Source organism: Crinia signifera, chromosome 8 (genome assembly GCF_055691185.1).
Source record: "Crinia signifera chromosome 8, ASM5569118v1, whole genome shotgun sequence".
NCBI lineage: Eukaryota > Metazoa > Chordata > Amphibia > Anura > Myobatrachidae > Crinia > Crinia signifera.
This window is the reverse complement of record NC_139224.1, coordinates 8,295,338-8,322,226: the sequence shown is the minus strand read 5'-3', so window position 1 is coordinate 8,322,226 and position 26,889 is coordinate 8,295,338. Positions and strand designations below refer to the sequence as shown.

The following is a 26,889-nucleotide window of genomic DNA, read 5'->3' as shown; positions in this document are numbered from 1 at the left end:
TACTGAAACTATCTGATAGCTGTTCATTAACTCTCCTTGTAACAATATTATAATATCAGTATAATGCACTTCTCCATAATGCAATAAATGTGTCTATTTCCACTTTCACTAAATCTTCACTCGGGTTTGCTGGATAGATGGAGAGTACTTCACCCAAATATGTCACCGTATGAGGGGGAAGTCATGTGACGTCAGCTCCGGCCAGGATCAGCTGATCTACACACAGACTGCGCACAGTGGAGCAATCATCCGATGGAGAGCAGTTTGCAATGGATTTACAAGCCGGAGATATTTTCGCAAACCGTGCGAAGCCATAAACAGACTTGCCCGGGGCGGGATTTCACTCTGACGGGGCGACTTCAACCTGATCACAGGGCTCTGAAAATTAGCAGCCTTTCAGTCAGGTGTGAATTAGGACCGGTGTCCCCTGCTCTTCTCTCCGTCATTCTGTGGCCCATAAACAAAAGTAATAATGGTTTTGGTAAACAGGTTTTGTTTCAAAAGTCAAACCAAAGGTTCAAGGACGCAACAATGTTTCAAAGATGTTAGGACTATATTAATTAAAATGTCACATCAAGGGTAGATGAGAACGAAGACCTGGAAATTGGTGAAAGTCTCCCCCTATCGGGTGTGCAGTTCACAAGATCTGTACGGACGGTCAGGCATTGGTTTGTTGATGCCATCATTGTAAACCGAACAAGCCGTTCTATAGAGAAAACCCCTTGACTAGCGCTCAGCAGGATCATTTCTATTTCATCTTGGACTCTGGCACAAGGGCTATTAACGCCAAGTGATACGCTGCTGTGTATTGGCACTGTCCAGTGGGGGTGCCATTTTTGGTAGACCTCCTCCGGAAAGATGGTGCCACCTGCAGCAACAATGGACGTGACTGCACAGGTACAGTGGGTGAACTGCAGTCAGCACGCTCTGAGGGCTCTCCATGAAGGCTGCACAGGAATGCTCCTTAGGAGAACTGCCCATGACTGCTGCACATTACTAAGCTCATTGGCAATCATTATACCAGGGAAGTCCAGGAACAGAGCATTTTCTCCCTGAGGGAGAGGGTCAGGTAAGTAACCAAGGCCAAATCCCTATAGAGAGGCGCAGGGAATTATGGGACAATGCTATAAAACAGGGGCAGATGGGAGCATGAACTTGCCAATCACAGGGCAGGAAGCAGTCAAGTCATGCTGGGATTTGTAGTTCATCAAGAACCCACCACACATCCCTACAAGCCTGTTACCATTTCCCATCAGCCACTGCTGCTAAAATTTAAGTGTACAGGACTGTCCAATAAATATGACAGGTCATGTGACAACAGGGAGGGCGTGGCCAGGCTCTGCAGTGTCCTTCAATGAAGTTTACATGACTAAAGTAAATAAGACAGATCACGTGACAGCAGGGAGAGGCGGAGTCAGGCTCTGCAACCTCTGTCCGCCTGTCAATAAAGTTTGTACGAAAAAAATAAAAGTCTCCCTCTCGAACAGCCACCAGGGGAGACAAGCCTCCTACCGGCCACACCCACCGCCCGATCGGCCAATCGCTGTCCGCCTCCGTCTGACGTCACCCCGCCCGCGCTCAGAGCGAGAGGGAAGAGGAAGCCGGGGGAAGAGGCGGCGGCGGGCGCGGGGTCACGACCTCTGACCTCTCACCGAATGGATCCAAACTGACCGAAAACCGGCGAAAGGGTCCGGCCTGCCGGGCGCGGCCAGCAGCGGGGGCCTCCAGGAGCTGACAGGATGCGGCAGTGACGGGAACCTCCGCCGCGGTGAGGTGAGAAAGGGCGGCGCCGCGAGAGAGGCCTCCCCGATGCGTCCTGGCGGAGCTTTGGGGCGACTCGGGCGGGATCCCGGAGCAGCCGAGGAGATGACGGGCGCTAAGGGGGTCACCATTGCTCTCAGCTCGGGCGCAGCGCTCACCAGACACACGCTCGTCCTGTCACCCGGTAACCACGGCAACTGATGCCGCCCTCCCCATTTCCTGGCGTACATAGATATGTAGTCCCGCAGAGCATTAGGGCTCCGTCGCCCGCTCACCGCCCGCCTGGCACTTCGCCAGCAGCCGCCATTTTACTTGCCCGCAAAGCGCTGCCTTTATTTATTTATTTTACGGCGCCGTGGGCGGGTCCCAGTCGCCCCAGCCACTCAGCTTCCGGCGTGAGGGAAAGTGGGCGGTGTCTCCAGTGACAACTGATAAGGCGGAGAGCCAATCTAGTTTTGGGGCGTGGCCTATGAGCGCTCAAGCCAGCGTAGAGACCTAGCGCCGGACGCAGCGCCATCTATGGGCGGCTGTGGGTGTTGCGCCCAGGCCTTTTATTTAGTCCCTGTCCAGTGACCTCAGATGACCTGTTGCTGCTGCTGGCACCCAGTAGGGATGGACATCAGAAGCCCACCATCAAATTTTAACTGGGTATCCTCCATCAAATCTTTTGATGAGATCGCAACTAACCATCGCATCAAAATAATTAGATAAAAAAGAAATAATTAATATAAATTGTGCATGCATAATAAAAGCCCTCTTTGTGCATGCAGAAACTTCTGCACGTGGCTGGCTGGGGATGGAACTGGGGGGGGGGAACCATTGCAGCAAATGTTTACCATTCAATGGCGGCAAACATCAGAATGCTGCCATCGAAATAAAAACATTGATGGTTGAGAACCATTGCGATGCGATGTCCATCCCTAATTACCAGGAGTTTACCTCAAGTCTTCTATTGGATGTGACCAATGACTAACAGATTTGGGATCTTTTCTTTTTAGGGTAACCTGGGTGTGTTTTATTTTTTAAGAACTTGACTAAGATTTATTACACTTACATCTATTTATAGAACCCCAATAGTACCTGTGTGCTACCTGGGACTGACCAATAAGCTGCGACCAATCCTTCGCCCACCCCTCCACCAAAATGTATCTTCGATTAATTATGCCACGCGGTAGTGCCAATAGTGCTTTGCCAATAATCCTATACCCATCATATGCAAATAATTACATGTGCTGACCATGGAGTCTGACCTCGAAGTCCTTTCTGGCTAAATCTTCTTGCCGCAGGCCCTGTGACTGGACCATAGAGCTCAGCAAAGATCTGTGGCCTCATTCAGAGTTCTACACTAATGTAGGTGACAGAGCTGTAATGTTAGACTGTAAAGCTGACGTCCCAAGGAGATATCACAAACTCATTTGCAGGCTATACGCAATCTAGGACAAATACTCAGGTAGGATATATGCAGACTGGATGCGGGAATAGCGACGCAGGCATCCTGTTTCTCTCTGTACATGATTGCAGCTGATGTCAAACGGCCAGGACACGTCTACATGTGAGCCATTGCCCATTAACTCCCCTCATTGGTCGCTTCCTGTCGATCACTCTGCAGTGAATCCTAATTGCATGTGGTCTTGTAAAGGCATCGTTACACATGCACAGTGCGATTGTGGAACATGAGCAGTCTGCGGCGAATCACTCAACACTAGCCTATCACATGAGCAGCCTGCCGCTAATCACTCAACACTGGCCTGTCACATGAGCAGTCTGCCGCTAATCACTCAACACTGGCCTATCACATGAGCAGTCTGCCGCTAATCACTCAACACTGGCCTATCACATGAGCAGTCTGCCGCTAATCACTCAACACTGGCCTATCACATGAGCAGCCTGCCACTAATCACTCAACACTGGCCTATCACATGAGCAGTCTGCTGCTAATCACTCAACACTGGCCTATCACATGAGCAGTCTGCCGCTAATCACTCAACACTGGCCTATCACATGAGCAGTCTGCTGCTAATCACTCAACACTGGCCTATCACATGAGCAGTCTGCCGCTAATCACTCAACACTGGCCTGTCACATGAGCAGTCTGCTGCTAATCACTCAACACTGGCCTATCACATGAGCAGTCTGCCGCTAATCACTCAACACTGGCCTATCACATGAGCAGTCTGCTGCTAATCACTCAACACTGGCCTATCACATGAGCAGTCTGCCGCTAATCACTCAACACTGGCCTGTCACATGAGCAGCCTGCCACTAATCACTCAACACTGGCCTATCACATGAGCAGCCTGCCGCTAATCACTCAACACTGGCCTATCACATGAGCAGCCTGCCGCTAATCACTCAACACTGGCCTATCACATGAGCAGTCTGCTGCTAATCACTCAACACTGGCCTGTCACATGAGCAGCCTGCCGCTAATCACTCAACACTGGCCTATCACATGAGCAGCCTTCCGCTAATCACTCAACACTGGCCTATCACATGAGCAGTCTGCCGCTACTCACTCAACACTGGCCTATCACATGAGCAGTCTGCCGCTAATCACTCAACACTGGCCTATCACATGAGCAGTCTGCTGCTACTCACTCAACACTGGCCTGTCACATGAGCAGTCTGCCGCGAATCACTCAACACTGGCCTATCACATGAGCAGTCTGCCGCTAATCACTCAACACTGGCCTATCACATGAGCAGTCTGCCGCTAATCACTCAACACTGGCCTATCACATGAGCAGTCTGCCGCTTCTCACTCAACACTCGCCTGTCACATGAGCAGCCTGCCGCTAATCACTCAACACTGGCCTATCACATGAGCAGCCTGCCGCTTCTCACTCAACACTGGCCTATCACATGAGCAGCCTGCCACTAATCACTCACACTGGCCTGTCACGAGCAGCCTGTCGCAAATCACTCAACACTGGCCTATCACATGAGCAGTCTGCCACTAATCACACAACACTGGCCTGTCACATGAGCAGTCTGCTGCTAATCACTCAACACTGGCCTATCACATGAGCAGCCTGCCGCTAATCACTCAACACTGGCCTGTCACATGAGCAGTCTGCCGCTAATCACTCAACACTGGCCTGTCACATGAGCAGTCTGCCACTAATAACTCAACACTGGCCTATCACATGAGCAGCCTGCCGCTAATCACTCAACATTGGCCTATCACATGAGCAGCCTGCCGCGAATCACTCAACACTGGCCTATCACATGAGCAGTCTGCTGCTAATCACTCAACACTAGCCTGTCACATGAGCAGTCTGCCACTAATAACTCAACACTGGCCTATCACATAAGCAGCCTGCCGCTAATCACTCAACACTGGCCTATCACATGAGCAGTCTGCCGCTAAACACTCAACACTGGCCTATCACATGAGCAGTCTGCCGCAACTCACTCAACACTGGCCTGTCACATGAGCAGTCTGCCGCTAATCACTCAACACTGGCCTATCACATGAGCAGCCTGCCGCTGATCACTCAACACTGGCCTATCACATGAGCAGCCTGCCACTAATCACTCCACACTGGCCTATCACATGAGCAGTCTGCCGCTAATCACTCAACACTGGCCTTTCACATGAGCAGCCTGCCACTAATCACTCAACACTGGCCTATCACATGAGCAGCCTGCCACTAATCACTCCACACTGGCCTATCACATGAGCAGTCTGCCGCTAATCACTCAACACTGGCCTTTCACATGAGCAGCCTGCCACTAATCACTCAACACTGGCCTATCACATGAGCAGCCTGCCGCTGATCACTCAACACTGGCCTGTCACATGAGCAGTCTGCCACTAATAACTCAACACTGGCCTATCACATAAGCAGCCTGTCGCTAATCACTCAACACTGGCCTATCACATGAGCAGCCTGCCGCTAATCACTCCACACTGGCCTATCACATGAGCAGTCTGCCGCAACTCACTCAACACTGGCCTGTCACATGAGCAGTCTGCCGCTAATCACTCAACACTGGCCTATCACATGAGCAGCCTGCCGCTGATCACTCAACACTGGCCTGTCACATGAGCAGCCTGCCGCTAATCACTCAACACTGGCCTGTCACATGAGCAGCCTGCCGCTACTCACTCAACACTGGCCTATCACATGAGCAGCCTGCCGCTACTCACTCAACACTGGCCTGTCACATGAGCAGTCTGCCGCTAATCACTCAACACTGGCCTATCACATGAGCAGCCTGCCGCTACTCACTCAACACTGGCCTGTCACATGAGCAGTCTGCCGCTAATCACTCAACACTGGCCTATCACATGAGCAGTCTGCCGCTAATGGCCTATCACATGAGCAGCCTGCCGCTAATCGCTCAACACTGGCCTGTCACATGAGCAGTCTGCCGCTAATCACTCAACACTGGCCTATCACATGAGCAGTCTGCCGCTAATCGATCAACACTGGCCTATCACATGAGCAGCCTGCCACTAATCACTCAACACTAGCCTGTTACATGAGCAGTCTGCCACTAATAACTCAACACTGGCCTGTCACATGAGCAGCCTGCCACTAATCACTCAACACTGGCCTGTCACATGAGCAGCCTGTCGCTAATCACTCAACACTGGCCTGTCACATGAGCAGCCTGCCACTAATAACTCAACACTGGCCTGTCACATGAGCAGCCTGCCGCTAATCACTCAACACTGGCCTGTCACATGAGCAGCCTGCCGCTAATCACTCAACACTGGCCTATCACATGAGCAGTCTGCTGCTAATCACTCAACACTGGCCTGTCACATGAGCAGTCTGCCGCTAATCACTCAACACTGGCCTGTCACATGAGCAGTCTGCCGCTAATCACTCAACACTGGCCTATCACATGAGCAGTCTGCCGCTAATCACTCAACACTGGCCTGTCACATGAGCAGTCTGCTGCTAATCACTCAACACTGGTCTATCACATGAGCAGTCTGCCGATAATCACTCAACACTGGCCTATCACATGAGCAGTCTGCCACTAATCACTCAACACTGGCCTATCACATGAGCAGCCTGCCGCTAATCACTCAACACTGGCCTATCACATGAGCAGTCTGCCGCTAATCACTCAACACTGGCCTGTCACATGAGCAGTCTGCCGCTACTCACTCGACACTGGCCTGTCACATGAGCAGTCTGCTGCTACTCACTCAACACTGGCCTGTCACATGAGCAGTCTGCCGCTACTCACTCAACACTGGCCTGTCACATGAGCAGTCTGCCGCTAATCACTCAACACTGGCCTATCACATGAGCAGTCTGCCGCTAATCACTCAACACTGGCCTGTCACATGAGCAGTCTGCCGCTAATCACTCAACACTGGCCTATCACATGAGCAGTCTGCCGCTAATCACTCAACACTGGCCTGTCACATGAGCAGTCTGCCGCTACTCACTCAACACTGGCCTATCACATGAGCAGCCTGCCGCTACTCACTCAACACTAGCCTATCACATGAGCAGCCTGCCGCTAATCACTCAACACTGGCCTGTCACATGAGCAGTCTGCCGCTAATCACTCAACACTGGCCTATCACATGAGCAGTCTGCCGCTACTCACTCAACACTGGCCTATCACATGAGCAGTCTGCCGCTACTCACTCAACACTGGCCTGTCACATGAGCAGTCTGCCGCTAATCACTCAACACTGGCCTATCACATGAGCAGTCTGCTGCTACTCACTCAACACTGGCCTGTCACATGAGCAGTCTGCCGCTAATCACTCGACACTGGCCTGTCACATGAGCAGTCTGCCGCTACTCACTCGACACTAGCCTGTCACATGAGCAGTCTGCCGCTAATCACTCAACACTGGCCTATCACATGAGCAGCCTGCCGCTAATCACTCAACACTGGCCTATCACATGAGCAGTCTGCCGCGAATCACTCAACACTGGCCTATCACATGAGCAGTCTGCCGCTAATCACTCAACACTGGCCTATCACATGAGCAGCCTGCCGCTAATCACTCAACACTGACCTATCACATGAGCAGTCTGCCGCGAATCACTCAACACTGGCCTATCACATGAGCAGTCTGCCGCTAATCACTCAACACTGGCCTATCACATGAGCAGTCTGCCGCTAATCACTCAACACTGGCCTGTCACATGAGCAGTCTGCCGCTAATCACTCAACACTGGCCTGTCACATGAGCAGTCTGCCGCTACTCACTCAACACTGGCCTATCACATGAGCAGCCTGCCGCTACTCACTCAACACTAGCCTATCACATGAGCAGCCTGCCGCTAATCACTCAACACTGGCCTATCACATGAGCAGTCTGCCGCTAATCACTCAACACTGGCCTATCACATGAGCAGTCTGCCGCTACTCACTCAACACTGGCCTATCACATGAGCAGTCTGCCGCTACTCACTCAACACTGGCCTGTCACATGAGCAGTCTGCCGCTAATCACTCAACACTGGCCTATCACATGAGCAGTCTGCTGCTACTCACTCAACACTGGCCTGTCACATGAGCAGTCTGCCGCTAATCACTCGACACTGGCCTATCACATGAGCAGTCTGCCGCTACTCACTCAACACTGGCCTATCACATGAGCAGCCTGCCGCTACTCACTCAACACTAGCCTATCACATGAGCAGCCTGCCGCTAATCACTCAACACTGGCCTATCACATGAGCAGTCTGCCGCTAATCACTCAACACTGGCCTATCACATGAGCAGTCTGCCGCTACTCACTCAACACTGGCCTATCACATGAGCAGTCTGCCGCTACTCACTCAACACTGGCCTGTCACATGAGCAGTCTGCCGCTAATCACTCAACACTGGCCTATCACATGAGCAGTCTGCTGCTACTCACTCAACACTGGCCTGTCACATGAGCAGTCTGCCGCTAATCACTCGACACTGGCCTATCACATGAGCAGTCTGCCGCTACTCACTCAACACTAGCCTGTCACATGAGCAGTCTGCTGCTAATCACTCAACACTGGCCTATCACATGAGCAGCCTGCCGCTAATCACTCAACACTGGCCTATCACATGAGCAGTCTGCCGCGAATCACTCAACACTGGCCTATCACATGAGCAGTCTGCCGCTAATCACTCAACACTGGCCTATCACATGAGCAGCCTGCCGCTAATCACTCAACACTGACCTATCACATGAGCAGTCTGCCGCGAATCACTCAACACTGGCCTATCACATGAGCAGTCTGCCGCTAATCACTCAACACTGGCCTGTCACATGAGCAGCCTGCCACTAATCGCTCAACACTGGCCTATCACATGAGCAGCCTGCCGCTAATCACTCAACACTGGCCTATCACATGAGCAGCCTGCCGCTAATCACTCAACACTGGCCTATCACATGAGCAGTCTGCCGCTAATCACTCAACACTGGCCTGTCACATGAGCAGTCTGCCGCTACTCACTCGACACTGGCCTGTCACATGAGCAGCCTGCCACTAATCGCTCAACACTGGCCTGTCACATGAGCAGTCTGCCACTAATCACTCAACACTGTCCTATCACATGAGCAGTCTTCCGCTAATCACTCGACACTGGCCTATCACATGAGCAGCCTTCCACTAATCACTCAACACTGGCCTATCACATGAGCAGCCTGCCGCTAATCACTCAACACTGGCCTATCACACGCTCTGTAAGTAACAAGTCAGTGTTGCCTGTAGCTGGAAGTTGTTTTGTCCTTTTGGGTGAATGTGTCGGCATCTCAGACCTTAGTACATGCGTTCCCCTAGTAACATTCAGTTTGAGCGGACACCAGGTAACTTCATGAAGTGTTACCCTCTGTGTTAAAAACTTGTTCACAGCTTGTCAATGTGTACATGAAGTCCCACATACAGTTACATTTGTTGAAGGCATTGGTTCCCAAACCCTGGGGTGCCTCAGGATGGGGGTCCACGACCAAAACAAAATATATCACGGTAATAGGCAAACCCAGTGCTGGTGGCTGCCAATCATAAAAGGTGCGGACCATTAGAACCACAGCGATGTTCCCCATCACATAACGGAACCTGAGGGGGACTATTAAGCACTATTTACTTTATTCTGTTATTTATCCATAAGACACTTTTTGACCAGGGGTGCCTTGAACAAATGCCGATATTCTAGGGCGCCCTGGTCAGGAACGTTTGGGAACCACTGGAGTAAGCAGATGGTAATTGCTATTTCTGAGTTATTTTGGGCTGGAGTTAATGATCCTGCTGTGAGATGCGCACATTTGATGATCTGTATAGGAACCAATCAGATGTTTGCTTTCATCTTGTAAACACGGCTCAGACAGCGATCCTCTGATCTGGGTACGGGTCATGTGTAAGGTCGACAGGGTCGAAAGTGGACACAAGCAATAGGCCGACAATGGGAAGGTCAAAAGGTTTTTCAGTTTTATTTTTCTGTCCCGACATGTTGTCGTGGAGACGTATTAGCGTAGCCTACACTCGCCATGCTGACGGGCGCAGCGCACCTCTGTGATATTCTCCCTCCACACCCTAGTGAATGGTGAGGGCATGTAGTCGTGGACACGTATTAGCGTAGCCTACACTCGCCATGCTGACGGGCGCAGCGCACCTCTGTGATATTCTCCCTCCACACCCTAGTGAATGGTGAGGGCATGTTGTCGTGGACACGTATTAGCATAGCCTACACTCGCCATGCTTACGGGCGCAGTGCACCTCTGTGATATTCTCCCTCCACACCCTAGTGAATGGTTAGGGCATGTTGTCGTGGACACGTATTAGCGTAGCCTACACTCGCCATGCTGACGGGCGCAGCGCACCTCTGTGATATTCTCCCTCCACACCCTAGTGAATGGTGAGGGCATGTTGTCGTGGAGACGTATTAGCGTAGCCGACAATCGCCATGCTTACGGGCGCAGCGCACCTCTGTGATATTCTCCCTCCACACCCTAGTGAATGGTGAGGGCATGTTGTCGTGGAGACGTATTAGCGTAGCCGACAATCGCCATGCTTACGGGCGCAGCGCACCTCTGTGATCTTCTCCCTCCACACCCTAGTGAATGGTGAGGGCATGCTGTCGTGGACACGTATTAGCGTAGCCTACACTCGCCATGCTTACGGGCGCAGCGCACCTCTGTGATATTCTCCCTCCACACCCTAGTGAATGGTGAGGACATGTTGTCGTGGACACGTATTAGCGTAGCCTACACTCGCCATGCTGACGGGCGCAGCGCACCTCTGTGATATTCTCCCTCCACACCCTAGTGAATGGTGAGGGCATGTTGTCGTGGACACATATTAGCGTAGCCTACACTCGCCATGCTTACGGGCGCAGCGCACCTCTGTGATATTCTCCCTCCACACCCTAGTGAATGGTGAGGGCATGTTGTCGTGGACACGTATTAGCGTAGCCTACACTCGCCATGCTGACGGGCGTAGCGCACCTCTGAGATATTCTCCCTCCACACCCTAGTGAATGGTGAGGGCATGTTGTCGTGGACACGTATTAGCGTAGCCTACACTCGCCATGCTGACGGGCGCAGCGCACCTCTGAGATATTCTCCCTCCACACCCTAGTGAATGGTGAGGACATGTTGTCGTGGACACGTATTAGCGTAGCCTACACTCGCCATGCTTACGGGCGCAGCGCACCTCTGTGATATTCTCCCTCCACACCCTAGTGAATGGTTAGGGCATGTTGTCGTGGACACGTATTAGCGTAGCCTACACTCGCCATGCTTACGGGCGCAGCGCACCTCTGTGATATTCTCCCTCCACACCCTAGTGAATGGTTAGGGCATGTTGTCGTGGACACGTATTAGCGTAGCCTACAATCGCCATGCTTACGGGCGCAGCGCACCTCTGATATTCTCCCTCCACACCCTAGTGAATGGTGAGGGCATGTTGTCGTGGACACGTATTAGCGTAGCCTACACTCGCCATGCTTACGGGCGCAGCACACCTCTGTGATATTCTCCCTCCACACCCTAGTGAATGGTGAGGGCATGTAGTCGTGGACACGTATTAGCGTAGCCTACACTCGCCATGCTGACGGGCGCAGCGCACCTCTGTGATATTCTCCCTCCACACCCTAGTGAATGGTGAGGGCATGTTGTCGTGGACACGTATTAGCGTAGCCTACACTCGCCATGCTGACGGGCGCAGCGCACCTCTGAGATATTCTCCCTCCACACCCTAGTGAATGGTGAGGGCATGTTGTCGTGGACACGTATTAGCGTAGCCTACACTCGCCATGCTGACGGGCGCAGCGCACCTCTGAGATATTCTCCCTCCACACCCTAGTGAATGGTGAGGACATGTTGTCGTGGACACGTATTAGCGTAGCCTACACTCGCCATGCTGACGGGCGCAGCGCACCTCTGAGATATTCTCCCTCCACACCCTAGTGAATGGTGAGGGCATGTTGTCGTGGACACGTATTAGCGTAGCCTACACTCGCCATGCTGACGGGCGCAGCGCACCTCTGTGATATTCTCCCTCCACACCCTAGTGAATGGTGAGGGCATGTTGTTGTGGACACGTATTAGCGTAGCCTACACTCGCCATGCTTACGGGCGCAGCGCACCTCTGTGATATTCTCCCTCCACACCCTAGTGAATGGTGAGGGCATGTTGTCGTGGACACGTATTAGCGTAGCCTACACTCGCCATGCTTACGGGCGCAGCGCACCTCTGTGATATTCTCCCTCCACACCCTAGTGAATGGTGAGGGCATGTTGTCGTGGACACGTATTAGCGTAGCCTACACTCGCCATGCTGACGGGCGCAGCGCACCTCTGTGATATTCTCCCTCCACACCCTAGTGAATGGTGAGGGCATGTTGTCGTGGACACGTATTAGCGTAGCCTACACTCGCCATGCTGACGGGCGCAGCGCACCTCTGAGATATTCTCCCTCCACACCCTAGTGAATGGTTAGGGCATGTTGTCGTGGACACGTATTAGCGTAGCCTACACTCGCCATGCTGACGGGCGCAGCGCACCTCTGTGATCTTCTCCCTCCACACCCTAGTGAATGGTGAGGGCATGTTGTCGTGGACACGTATTAGCGTAGCCTACACTCGCCATGCTTACGGGCGCAGCGCACCTCTGTGATATTCTCCCTCCACACCCTAGTGAATGGTGAGGGCATGTTGTCGTGGACACGTATTAGCGTAGCCTACACTCGCCATGCTTACGGGCGCAGCGCACCTCTGTGATATTCTCCCTCCACACCCTAGTGAATGGTGAGGGCATGTTGACCTTTTTGACTGTATCACAGTATCACATCGTTGGATATAATGAGAGGAGTGACTGTGGCTCTGAGCACTGTCCAACATACAGCGGGTTCAGGAGTGTAGCGGAGGCCGGACAGCTGCCTAATTACTAGATCTTCTCCTCTTCTTCCGTTTTGCTCATTTTCATGTCTACATTCAGCATACATATAGCAGAGACGCTTGGAAATACACAAGGAGGCTTTCAGTATAAGTGAGACCTGGGGGTGACGGGTCATACCCCCTTACCATCGCTAAGCAGAACTTGGACCGCTAACACTCACGCCACATAAATACACACGCACGCACGCACACACACACATATCTGTATCACCAGGGCTGGATCACGTATACACTGTGTATATCTGCGTCACACCTTCAGCCTGACATTAATCAGCGTACATACAATTTCTGGCTTCCTGTAACACTGATCTCTGGGTTCTAGGTGAATGGATGAGAAGTAATGAGGAGTCTTCTGGTTGATAAGTTTCCTCACGTCCTATAATTAGACTCCGGCAGATCCGTGTGAACGTCCCACAGGTTTCATTAGAAGGCAGCGAGTGTGATAAGAGGAAGATAAATAGTTCACTCATTATGTAGATGTTCAGTCCCCATACTCAGCCGACCTACATTTCATTCTCCCCTCAGTGACGTCTGTAGGTGGGGGCCGCGTTCCACAGCGGATTGCGCAGGTTGTCATCACTTCTTAGCACTTTCTACGTCTTCCGCAGTTCATCGCATATAAAGTTTGTAGCGGATGTTGTGGAACCAGATGATCTCTCTGCAGCGGTGTCTGAGAAATGGCCGGAAGGGCGCAAAGCTTAAACGTCAGGACCCTACCTATATCTTCTAAATATAAGATGAATCCCACAAAGCCCAGATACAAATCTAATCGTGTATATTGCTAGGGCAAAGGAAAAGTGCACATCATCAAATCTATGGAAAAGTTACAGGGTCCCTTCTGAGCTAATTAATGTCAGGTGTAGGTGTGAGGGTGACGGGTGGTATTTAAATACACAAATGACTGATACCAGAAAATAATAGCTTGTACTTTGTTTCAGGGCAAATATATATTTAATATAACATTTCAAGGTATAGATAGCTTTACAGCAAGGCATTTAAGAAGCCCTCAGCTACTGGGTTATTACATATCCCAGCATACCTTCTGGCCTTGATTCAGATGTAGTCTCAAAGAGATCCTTTTCAGTGATGGAACTCCAAGGCAACGCAAGTGTAACAGCCTCCCGCAAGTGAGCAAAGATAACAACCAAAGTCATCGCAACATTCTAAGCAACTGCGTGTTCCGCAACCGTGATGCCGATGCGAGGAACATTGACTTCCTGATTGCTCCATGGCTGCTGGAACTGTGACTTATTAGATCACTGACGCATGGCCCGAAACCGGTCACGGCACTCTCAGTTGTCTCCCCAGCCAGACTATACCCCTCAATAACTCTGCAATTGATTCCTCACTGTAAGTGGAATTGACAAGGCACCGTGGCACAAGCGCACTGTGGTCACAATGCATACATAGTCTAATGATTAGTCTTTCAGTTGCTGCCTCTGAATCAGTTTCTCTGACTCTCCTCCATATCTCTTCCCAGTTTACCCCACACCCCCATAGCCTGCAAGATCTCATGGGCAGGGTACCCCACCCTATTGTTCTTACCTTGCACTTTCCATGCTTTTGCGGTTGCAGAGTAGTAGAAATTGGCAATAATCCCCTAACTCCATTCCTACCTCCGGCAACATTAGTAGTGGTCTGAGATCCTACGTCAACCTTCCCAGGCTTTAGTTTCTGGGTGCAGGGGACCCCTTGGTGTCTTCTAGGCTTGGAACGCACGTGATGACATCACAGTATATGTGCCGCTGAGTGTACTACAGTTTTGATCAGTGTAAGAATAAGAACCTCCAGGAACTCCGGGGTAAAAGGGGTTAAGTGTAGAATTGTTGGCCCAGCATCCGCTATCTCCAGTACTCACAACAAGAACATGACACACAGTACACACCTGCTGCTGCCTCACCGAGTGATTTTGTAAATGTTTAGCGCTTTGTGCTGTTTCTCAGACAAGTAATGTTCCACAAACAACCTTGAAATTCTAAACCCATTTCCTCTGGTGGGAGAGAGGGAATAAGAGGAAGTAATTGGCAGTTTGCACTGCAGGGTGAAGGTGCGTCTCGCATGCACTTGTACAACACCTCTCGTCCGGGGTGCTTGCAGTTACTTTGGGCGCAGCACTTGCGGGGTGCCAATGTCTGGGGTAAAATGAAACCTTTTCTGAACTGTATTCATCCTCTTGTCAGGTTCAGGAATCTTCAGTGATGACCAGCTCCTCCCAGCGTATCCAGATAATCTCCACAGACTCCGCCGTCACCACACCGCAGCGCATCCAGGTATCTCAGTTACACCAGAATGATACATGAAGGCCTTGTGTCCTACACATAGATAAATCTGCTGGCCAGTCACTCGCATTTGTCGTGGTCTGTTGTATGTGTATAGAACGTATATAGGGACCGGTTCGTACCTGTTCTATGGGCTGAGTGTGTTTGGAGCAAACAAATAGTTTGGTCCAGATGGGAACATGGCGTGCCAGTAACGCCATTTCACCCTTTTGGCCTAAAATCCCAATTTGCCATTAACAGCGAAATGCGTCGCCACACACTGGAGATGTGAGCGGAATCTGGGCAGGTAGTACTGGTACGATGATGGTTTTCCTGGTGACTTGCGCTATCAGCCGCAGCACAGACATCCCAGCCAGGAGATGTAACTTTAAGCAAAAATATTGTAGAAAGAAGTCTCCGTCAATTTAAATTCTACTGAGGACTCAAAAGCGATTTTTTTCAGAAGTTTTCATAAAACCAATGGTAAAATTATATATATGTTCCTCACCACTAAAGCCTCAACTACAAGATGCGAAGGGGCTTAAGGAATATACTCCTCTCCTTCCTTGGACAGCTCCGATCCTGTTGGGAAGGGTTTGGCCGCTGAAATTTGGGACAAGCCCAGTGTATGTGTCTCTGCCAGTGATTTTCAAGCTTTTTCAACTCGCGTTACACCAAATAAGATTTTAAAATTGCAGAGGCACGCCATCAGACCCCCGCCGTGAAAAACACATTGGCCCCCACAGAGAAACAAACTCATTGGTCCTCACGTGAAAAAAAAACAATCAGACTGGTCCACACAGGTAACAAAAATAAAATACAGTTTATCTGCCTCATCATGATGTACACGGTGTGGCGTATTGATACTGGATGTAAGATGCCTGGCACGTTTGAGTCTACTTCAGTCAGGTGTCTCTTTTTTTGCTGAAAATTCACATTAGTCAAACAATATGAGACTAGGATGCACCAGGAGACTGGTGATTATTGTGATACATGACACTTCTATAATGGGTATTACTGAGTCTGTATAAGGAACAGAACAGAACTTGGAAAAAATGTGCGAACATCATGTACAGATTCAGTAGCACACAGATATACAAGTGTCACATTGAATTAATCAGCACAGTCGTGCATCCTTGTTGTATTGCACTATGACTAAAAGTGCCCATACGTTACAATTATTGTATACAATATTGTATACAATATCGCATCTCATCGCATCTCGGTTTTGCGATAAGATGAGATGAGATCTAGTACAAAAAGTATGTGCAGCACATACTTTTTGTACTAGATCTCTTCTGATCTCCTCGCAAAACCGATATGCGATGAGATGCGATATTGTATACAATAATTGTAATGTGTATGGGCACCTTTAGATGCATTTAAGGGGAACAAAAGATGCCCAATGCTAGCAGAGTCTCTGGGGACCCGGGGTGCAAACAGGGGCTGCAGCATTGATGTATGAGGAGTCATCTCTACATTGCGACCCGCATCACAATCTTTCCCTCACCCCCATAGAGGTAAGTGGGGAACCTTTGCGTGTTGGCACTGCCATGATTGGGCCAATATGTGCTCAGCTTGGCATCGCAGTGATGCCGTGTAACACATTGCATGGAATTGAATCCCCCCATTAACGCCTTAGATCCTATGTGTCGATTCCTCCACCTGGCTTCTGTAGCGTGACGGTGTGTTCATGAGAACGGTAATAAAGATGTTTCCAATGGATGTCACTTTTGATTTCCAGAGGAACCTGACCCCTGATATCACCATGGTCTCTAACAGCCGCTACCGTGACCATTTGTCTTTGCAGATTGTGACCGACCAACAGACCGGACAGAAGATCCAGATTGTGACGGCTTGTGACTCTGCTGTGTCTCCTAAGCAGCAGTTCATTCTGACCGGTCCTGATGGGTCTGGGGCAGGGAAGGTGATACTGGCTACTCCAGAGTCTCCCAGTGCCAAGCAGCTGATCTTCACCACAGAGAACATTGTGCCAGGGAGGATACAGGTACGGGAGGGACCACGAGCTGGTCTGAGCATTTATCTAAGCACAACGGTCTGTTGGCCAAACATAGTACTTGGGTGGTAGAAGATAATATACGGATCTGTCCGGTCTGCCTGTTTAGCCTACAGTATACGGTTCATCTTGTTTCAATTACCTGCACGATATATACAAATAGATAATGAAATCATAAGGATGATTGCAAAGGGCGTTTCTACCTTCCTCATAAGAAACCAAAGCAAGAGATTGTCTACTGTCCTCTCCTTGCTGGGACTGATGGGATTATTCTTTGAAGCGCGATGCTGTCCCTTTGGGTAGTGGTTTGGTCTCCTCTTAATCTCGACTTCTGTTTGCCCCCCACCCCCCAGTAGCTCTCGTTCATGGATATTAGTCACCCTTTTCAAAGCTTCTGTTCATCTTTTAGATTCCATGGAAGGGCTGCTGAATGCTGCAGGCATCTGCCCAAGCTCAGATCTTCCTGGTGCCCACACAGAATGCTTCCCCCGGCCTGTGTCGGCTGTAAAGGCCCCCGGGCTATGTCGGCTGTGCAGGCCAACCGTGGCAGTGATTGGAGAGGGTTTCTGTGATTCAGGCCATAATGGTGGTGTACTGCAGGAGTTCTCAAACTCGGTCCTCCGGACCTCACACAGTTCACGGTTTCCTGGTCACCAGATGCATTCATTACTCATTGACAAGTTTTAAAAGATCCACAGGTGGAGCTAATTATTTCACTTGTGATTCTGTGAGGAGACCTGCAAAACATGCACTGTTTGTGGTCCGGAGGACCGAGATTGAGGACCTATGGTGTACTCCCACAGTTTTGGGTGCTCCCTTTCTCCATGTGGTCACTGAGGTGGTGATTTCTACAGCATCAGCAGAGGGTTATAAATGGATCCCGGCATTCTGTGCTTTGGATCACTGACATGTAGATGACCCCGCCCCCCTGTACAGGCGCGCAGAGGATTTAGCAGTATGTATGACATGTGATGTTCTCTATGTTCCTCCAGATAGTAACTGATGCAGCTTCGGTGGAGCGACTGCTGGGAAAGGCGGAAGTGCAGCGGCCGCAGATTGTAGAGTTCTGCGTAGTGTGCGGGGACAAAGCGTCAGGTCAGTCTGCCTCAGCGATGATCACATGTAGAACATGACTTCTGGATCCTTCCGTAAGCCGGTCTAAGCATCCTCTCCAACTGCAAACTCTGATAGTGGCCAGAAATCCGCCCAGGGTGCTATTATACTGCACCCCCCCCTGATAGTGGCCAGAAATCCGCCCAGGGTGCTATTATACTGCCCCCCCCAACATTCCGTATATCTCCCACACACAGACTCTGGACACGATACTGACAAATGTTGGCACTGCTTCAGAGAAAGACTAATGAAAGCTGGCTGCTGATTGGAGTCCACATTGTAGCGAGGGGGGAGTGGGTACTGATGAAGGCAAGCGATGGGAGTGGGTTATTTTTAATGTTCAAGTAGAAAATTCCTTTGCTGGGTATTTATGTGTAGACTGTTACATGAGTGAGTGACTCTGAGTAATCTGGGGTCTGGGCAGGAGGCTGAGTCTCAGCAGCAGGCATGATGGCTTTCAGGTGAACACTTTGGGGCTGATTCAGACCCACCCGTAGCGGGCCGAATTCGTTTCTGTCCCTGATGGTCGGGATTTGCACATGCGCGAATATCCCTATGTGCAAACCACACGAGCCAACGTCTTTGGCGAGTTTCGCACTCGCTGGGGGGTGTCTATGCCTGATTGGGGGGCTGGCATCACATGACGTCAGCACCCGCTCCTCATTCGGCGGATAGCAGGTGCTGGAAAAGTCATTCCAAGCTGAATTTCGATAGGAGACATTATTCGATGGTGAGCGACCAGCGCAGAAAGTCGCAGTTACTCCGAGTAATGTATTTTCCGTATGTATTGCATTAGTAGAAAGCTGATTCTTGCCTTCTTGTCTCCTGGTCATAAAGTGCTTCTTTTCTGCCCCAGGTCGTCACTATGGAGCCGTCAGCTGTGAAGGATGTAAAGGCTTCTTTAAAAGGAGCGTCCGAAAAAGCCTGACCTACAGCTGCCGCAGCAGCCAGGACTGCGTCATCAACAAGCATCACCGCAATCGCTGCCAATTCTGCCGGCTTAAGAAATGCTTAGAAATGGGCATGAAAATGGAATGTGAGTTTGACTGCTCCACCGTGGGGTGTGTGTGTGTGTGGGGGGGGGGTCGTGGGCAATGTCACAGCCGCTGCCTCATTACTGTGTGTGTGGGCGGGCGGGTTGTGTAGTGCACTCTTCCATATTCTGCACAGTGCACAAATAATCAAACAAATTGGGTTTTAAAGGGAAAGTATTTCTTCAAGGCGAATTTACATTTACATCTGTCCTGCAATAGTCTGAGTCATCGCTTTACGGGAGAAACCCCTCTTACTGCCACTGCTGCGACTCTGTACAGAGCTGTGTACGATTATTGCTCACAATACAGTTCTCTTAATGGGACAAGTGGTTCTCATCTGCCGTCACATTCTATGTGTCTATGGCCCTTATTCAGATCTAATCACAGTACAAATTTGTACTCAAAATGGGCAAAACCATGTGCACTGCAGGTGGGGCAGATGTAACATGTGCAGAGATAATTAGATTTGGGTGAGTTATTTTGTTTCTGTGCAGGGTAAATACTGGCTGCTTTATTTTTACACTGCAATATAGATCTTAATTTGAAGTAAAACCCCACCCAAATCTAATTCTCACTGCACATGTTACATCTGCCCCACCCGCAGTGCACATGGTTTTGTCCATTTGAGAAGAAATTTGCCTTTGCAAGTGAACCAGAATAAGGGCCTATATCATGGACACACACCCACATACTGGGGTTCAGCAGCCAATTAACCTGCCTGCATGTTTGTGGAGTGCGGTTATGGTTTTTGTTTTAGTTCTATGGTGGACCAATGTTTCAAGGCAGGCGAGCTGGTTGTGGCTTATGTTGAGCAGTGTAAATGATGGAAGTTATAAGCCAGGATCTCTGTCTGTCTTAGCGGTGCAGAGTGAGAGGAAACCCTTCGACATCCAGCGGGAGAAGCCCACAAACTGTGCAGCGTCGACGGAAAAGATCTACATACGGAAGGACCTCAGGAGCCCCCTCATAGCAACCCCAACATTTGTGTCTGACAAAGATGGGGGGAGGTCAGTGTCTTTGTGCATGGTGGGGGGTTCACAATCACTCCTAAAGGAAACCGCTGTATTTGAGGTCTCGATCACTAGTAGCCGCTTTGACCCAGTTTGTGAAAAGGTCCCCGAAAAAACTTGTGTTCGAGTGAACCAGGGATCAAAATCCTGGTATTGACCTGAGACTGGACTGCAATGGAGCAGTGTGATTGGTCCAAACAGGTCACCCAAACCGTGTCTTTTTGACAGTATGAAAAGAGCCGCGTCACTGGCGCCTGAAGATGATGTCATCTCCAAGCGCTGGCACAACTGATAACCCTGCATTTCTGTACAGTGTAAATGGTGCCAACCCGGTGTGAATGGGGTCTGTACCGGTCCTGACTTGGATTGGAATGGTGTTCAAAATCCTAGGTCAAACCCAGAATTTTGGGGTAAAATGGGTATTATAGTGTTACTGATCTTAAAGTAAAATGTAACCTAATTTAATAAAATACATATAAATATTAAAGTGAAATGTACGATAAGCCCCCGTTAGCGAGATAATTGCAAGCTCTTTTTCTATTTTCTAATTTAAAAAAAGTAACACTAGATATAGATAAAGGGCGTTATACAGAGTTAGATGCAGAACCATAGAAATGCAATTTGTGTAAAATCTCAGTTTCCGAATGCACATAAATTCCGTCCACGTTTCCAGTTGTTTATCTTACGCCCCATACACTTTAAAGGTGTCAGCGCCGATATTAGCCCAATTGCATACACACTTGCCAATCCTGGGGCGGGAAAAGGGAGCGACGGCGGGGTGAGCACCTAACGATGGAGGCGAGGGAGGGTGTCGTTATTGGCACGCGTATTGAGTGTACACACTAGGCTGTAGAATTGGGCCTCACACGCTTGGATTGGTGGGTCAGAAGTTAAGGGCAAGCCAACCATTCATCTTGGGCATGTGTATCTCTGTGAGATCCTCTGACCGCGGTGACAACTGATGCATATTTGTATCAAACACATTTTTATGCTAGATATAATGCTGGCCATACACTAGAGCGATATCGCGTACGAATGCAGCATTTCGGCTGGTCGTGCAATCGATTTGTGTGCACGTCGTGAGGTATATCTGTACGATGTGCGGTCCTGTGAGTTGAGAGGTCGATCATCAGATCATACATGCTGCACGTCTGATCTGTCAGCTTTGCAGAGTGTATGTGCCTTTAAAGCACATACGATATCTCGTTCGATCACTCCAATAAAACCGGGTCGTTCTAGTGTATGGCCGGCTAAGACTGAAGATTCAGCCGTAGAACCAGGAGGTAAAAGATGTCTCGCTCACCTCATGTAAAAAGGGAATTCTTCCATTGTGTGACCGTGTTCTTGTGTGACAATGTGACACTATCCCTGTGTTGTGAGCTTTTTGAAATATACTGGTGGATTCTGTTTTGTTTCTTTCTGCCCACATGGGGTGACGGTAGACCAGCTGGACTACTAGATCCAGGGATGTTGGTGAATATTCAGCAGCCTGTCATCCGGGATGATGGCACCGTGGTCCTGTCGGCAGATTCCAAGGTGAGATACTGAACATCCTAATGATTGCATTTAGGTCGTTAGCGTTTCAATGTGGAGTTTATTGCGGCGCGTTTCATAATCAGTGACTGCTGTAATGTGCATCCAGCAGATGGAGACGAGTCAGAGCGGGCTGGGGACACTCGCAAACGTTGTGTCATCGCTTGCCAACCTGTCAGAATCGCTAAGTAACGGGGACACATCAGATGTCCAGCCAGAGGACCAATTCTCCAGTGAGATCACTCAGTAGGTACCCGATCAGGGGATGTATATAACACTCTGGGGCAGGATGGAACAGTAAGGGATACAGTGCTACTAGATCTGTATATATCAGATTACAGTATGTCCGGCATCTGTTATCTGCAGCTCTAGTTTTATAGAAGATCAACCTTGGCCCTAAAGCGCCCCGAGCTGTAGGTATGGGGGGGTCACTAAATTGTAACGTTCCATAACTCCCCCGAGTGAGGCTGTGACACTTGTACCTTTACTCTTTTATAGGGCATTTGATACCTTAGCAAAAGCACTTAACACCACAGATGGCACTGCTGGGCAGAACCTTACGGATGGCATGGACGGTGCAACAGGAGGGAACATTCACGTCATTAGCCGGGATCAAGCTACCCCTATTCTGGAGGTGGAGGGACCCCTTCTGTCAGACACCCATGTCACATTTAAGGTTGGTGATGGTGTTTTCTGTGGAGGTAATACAGTGACGCTTGTTGTTAGGTTGCCAGCTATGAGAATGTTGGCACAGCGGGGTCCATCCTTTGACCCCTAGCCAGGAGAACCGCCGCTGGCCAGAGATTCTCAGAGCTGGTTCTTCATGGAATCATTAGTCGTGTGAGGCGCTGGTATCCGGCCTTAGCTGTTGTTATTATTATTAGTGTTCCCGCTAGGCTGTTTTAGTGGGACGCTGCACCCTGCCTGATTTTTTAAGGGCAAAATGCGCCCTGCCCCTCTAGCAGCGCCCCGCTTAACAGCCTGGTGCCTGCCCCGACGGTGTGCACGGGGACGCCCAGCGCCGCCGTAGACGGCGATGCCCAGCGCTTCCTCGGCAGCACAGCAACTTCGGCGGGCCGGGTCCGCCCCCTTTAGCGGTGGCCGGGCTCGCCCCCTTTAATGAAGGTGGTGGCTGGGCCCGCCCCTTTTGATGACATCTGCTGTGGTGCTCCTAGCACAGTATGGTCTGTATCTCTCTGCTAAGATACAGATCACTCTGTGTTAGATGCACCACAGCAGAGATTAATTTACAGTGCCAACCAGTAATTACTTACTATCTATTCTGTAAGTCACAGTGCCAACCAGTAATTACCCTCTATTCTGTAAGTCAGTGCCAACCAGTAATTACTTACTATCTATTCTGTAAGTCACAGTGCCAACCAGTAATTACCTTCTATTCTGTAAGTCAGTGCCAACCAGTAATTACTTACTATCTATTCTGTAAGTCACAGTGCCAACCAGTAATTACTTACTATCTATTCTGTAAGTCACAGTGCCAAACAGTAATTACTTATATCTATGCTGTAAGTCACAGTGCCAACCAGTAATTACCTTCTATTCTGTAAGTCAGTGCCAACCAGTAATTACTTACTATCTATTCTGTAAGTCACAGTGCCAACCAGTAATTACTTACTATCTATGCTGTAAGTCACAGTGCCAACCAGTAATTACTTACTATCTATGCTGTAAGTCACAGTGCCAACCAGTAATTACTTACTATCTATTCTGTAAGTCACAGTGCCAACCAGTAATTACTTACGTCTATGCTGTAAGTCACAGTGCCAACCAGTAATTACTTACTATCTATGCTGTAAGTCACAGTGCCAACCAGTAATTACTTACATCTATGCTGTAAGTCACAGTGCCAACCAGTAATTACTTACTATCTATGCTGTAAGTCACAGTGCCAACCAGTAATTACTTACCATCTATGCTGTAAGTCACAGTGCCAACCAGTAATTACTTACCATCTATTCTGTAAGCCACAGTGCCAACCAGTAATTACTTACCATCTATTCTGTAAGTCACAGTGCCAACCAGTAATTACCTTCTATGCTGTAAGTCACAGTGCCAACCAGTAATTACTTACTATCTATTCTGTAAGTCACAGTGCCAACCAGTAATTACTTACTATCTATGCTGTAAGTCACAGTGCCAACCAGTAATTACTTACTATCTATTCTGTAAGTCACAGTGCCAACCAGTAATTACTATCTATTCTGTAAGTCACAGTGCTAACCTGTAATCACTTACCATCTATGCTGTAAGTCACAGTGCCAACCAGTAATTACTTCTATGCTGTAAGTCACAGTGCCAACCAGTAATTACCCTCTATGCTGTAAGTCACAGTGCCAACCAGTAATCACTTACCATCTATGCTGTAAGTCACAGTGCCAACCAGTAATTACTTCTATGCTATAAGTCACAGTGCCAACCAGTAATTACTCACCATCTATGTTCTGATTCCCAAGTGCTTACCAGTATGCTGCTGTCTCCTGTTCTGTTACAGCTAACGATGCCCAGCCCCATGCCGGAATACCTGAATGTGCACTATATCTGCGAGTCGGCATCTCGCTTGCTTTTCCTGTCCATGCACTGGGCACGGTCCATTCCTGCCTTCCAAGCCCTGGGGTAAGTACGGATCCCACCCCACCAACCACGACTGCCTTCCATTGGTTGCAGTGATTCTTGGTGTATCCTAAAGGACTAGCCAGGCTACCTATGGGCTCAGTGTCTAGTCTGATACTTGAATTATGATTTCTTCCAGGCAGGAGTGTAACACAAGCCTTGTGCGTGCCTGTTGGAATGAGCTTTTCACGCTGGGCCTTGCGCAGTGTTCCCAAGTGATGAGCCTCTCCACCATCTTGGCGGCCATTGTTAACCATCTGCAGAACAGCATACAGGAAGGTATGTGTCCATTGATGTAGGGTTTGGTGTCTTGCGGTGAAATCCAAACTAACATTACCAGGCTGTAGGAGAACCGGCATCTCTGGAGTGTATCTTTGTTGGTCTTGGTCGTAGCTTCTATGTAATCCCTGACGTTCCTGCCACTTATATGCTGTAAAATGATATTTGTAATTTACAGACAAACTTTCTGGCGACAGAATAAAGCAGGTGATGGAGCACATATGGAAGCTCCAGGAGTTCTGCAACAGCATGGCCAAACTGGACATCGACGGATATGAATACGCCTACCTGAAGGCTGTGGTCCTCTTCAGTCCAGGTCAGAGACTGTCCACTGTTCTTCATCTGGGCTCTTACATGGTGTCTCCCTGGGTTCTGTCTACGTTCCGTAACTGCAGATGTTGTATTATTCCGTACAAAACCCAGTTATCTGGGCCAGTGACCCCCTATAGGGACCAAAACTGGAAACTGACCGGTATTCAGTCATGGCAGCACCAAGCAACAGGGAAGGTGCTTGTGGTGGTCGGAGGGGGGGATTATATATGATAGGGTGGTCTGTCCCGCCCTTGCCATGTGTAGTGGGTCACACTTATTACAACAGATCCCACCGCAGTGACACAGCTAGGACAGACCACCAGGAGAGGACCATGGCGAGCAGCGTCGCTTCACCAGGTCCTTACTACCGGTCAGTAATAATCTCCGGTGACTTCCCATACAGATCACCCGGGTCTCTCCGGCACGCAACAGATTGAGAAGTTTCAGGAGAAGGCACAAATGGAGCTTCAGGACTACGTGCAGAAAACCTACCCGGAAGACACCTACAGGTAACGTATCGCACGCAGAGACCGGATCGCTTTAATCCTGGGTTGCCTTGAAATCTTTGGGATCAGACGCACGATTCCGAGTCGCACTGCAGCGCTAAATGGGCTTCTATGTGTGACCGCTGTGGGGCACAGATCCTCGTCTTGTGTGTGTGGGCGTGTGGCCAGTTACTCCCCATTCTGAGCCACAGGTATACATTAAGGATGGCAAATACCGACTTGCTTCCTGCACCTAGTGCGGGGTGTGTGTGAGTGCTAATGGTGGGGATGGAAACTGCATTAGCTTATGGAACCGTACAAAGTGGGGCATCATGATGGCATATGCATTGGCATGTTTGGATAGTTGCCTTGGCATACCATTTGCGATTCATTGTCGTGCGGTGGCATTGTGACCTGCGAGAGATTTTGAATCAGGCCCTGGATCTTCTAGATCACTTGTCACCATCCCACAGTGGAAACCGGCGGTGTCTCTGAGGATGCCGCCTCGGTGGTGCCACTAGTTCCTGACTATAGGCCCACGGTTACACTTTCTGCATCCATTACAGCACATTGTGTCGTGGCGTTCCATGTCCTGTACTAACTCTCCCCATATCCCCCCACAGACTGGCCCGAATCCTGGTACGCCTCCCGGCTCTCAGACTCATGAGCTCCAACATCACAGAGGAACTCTTTTTTACCGGCCTTATCGGCAATGTTCCCATCGACAGCATAATCCCATACATCCTGAAGATGGAGACCGCAGAATACAACGGACAGATCACCGGGACCAGTGTATAACCAGAACTAGCCGATCTCGCACGGATCAAGCACTTTTTAACGTACTCTTCTAGGGTGTGAGAATGCGCAGTCACGTTTTGGGGAACACCTTCACAGACCCCCCTATGGAGGAGAACATGCTGCCCCTCACCCTCCCATAACCCTTCAGCCAATGAGCGCTCGTTAGCTCTTCCTGGACAGCAATGCAGTATATACAGCCATAAGCAGATAATCAGGTAGGAGAATTCTCTTACAGTTTTACACAGTCTAGAGGACATTACAGCCGGCGTCTGTAGCCTAGAAGCAGTAACACCCCCCAGG

General features: G+C 49.8%; 1 protein-coding gene across 2 annotated transcripts; it reads left to right on the top strand.

Moving 5' to 3' along the window:
• Nucleotides 1–1,549: 1,549 nt before the first annotated feature.
• NR2C2 (nuclear receptor subfamily 2 group C member 2) lies at nucleotides 1,550–26,686 on the top strand. 2 transcript variants are annotated; one of them, XM_083155686.1, is made up of 14 exons: nucleotides 1,550–1,773; nucleotides 15,303–15,392; nucleotides 17,191–17,388; nucleotides 18,390–18,492; nucleotides 19,367–19,546; nucleotides 20,404–20,551; nucleotides 21,997–22,090; nucleotides 22,200–22,333; nucleotides 22,586–22,763; nucleotides 24,597–24,718; nucleotides 24,855–24,994; nucleotides 25,173–25,310; nucleotides 25,710–25,815; nucleotides 26,415–26,686. In XM_083155686.1, exons 2-14 carry the CDS (start codon nucleotides 15,321–15,323, stop codon nucleotides 26,587–26,589), a joined length of 1,788 nt encoding a protein of 595 aa, XP_083011812.1. In that variant the 5' UTR covers nucleotides 1,550–1,773; nucleotides 15,303–15,320; the 3' UTR covers nucleotides 26,590–26,686. The 2 variants fall into 2 exon arrangements, with proteins under 2 accessions (XP_083011812.1, XP_083011811.1); XM_083155685.1 differs by having other exon boundaries at nucleotides 22,197–22,333.
• Nucleotides 26,687–26,889: the final 203 nt, after the last annotated feature.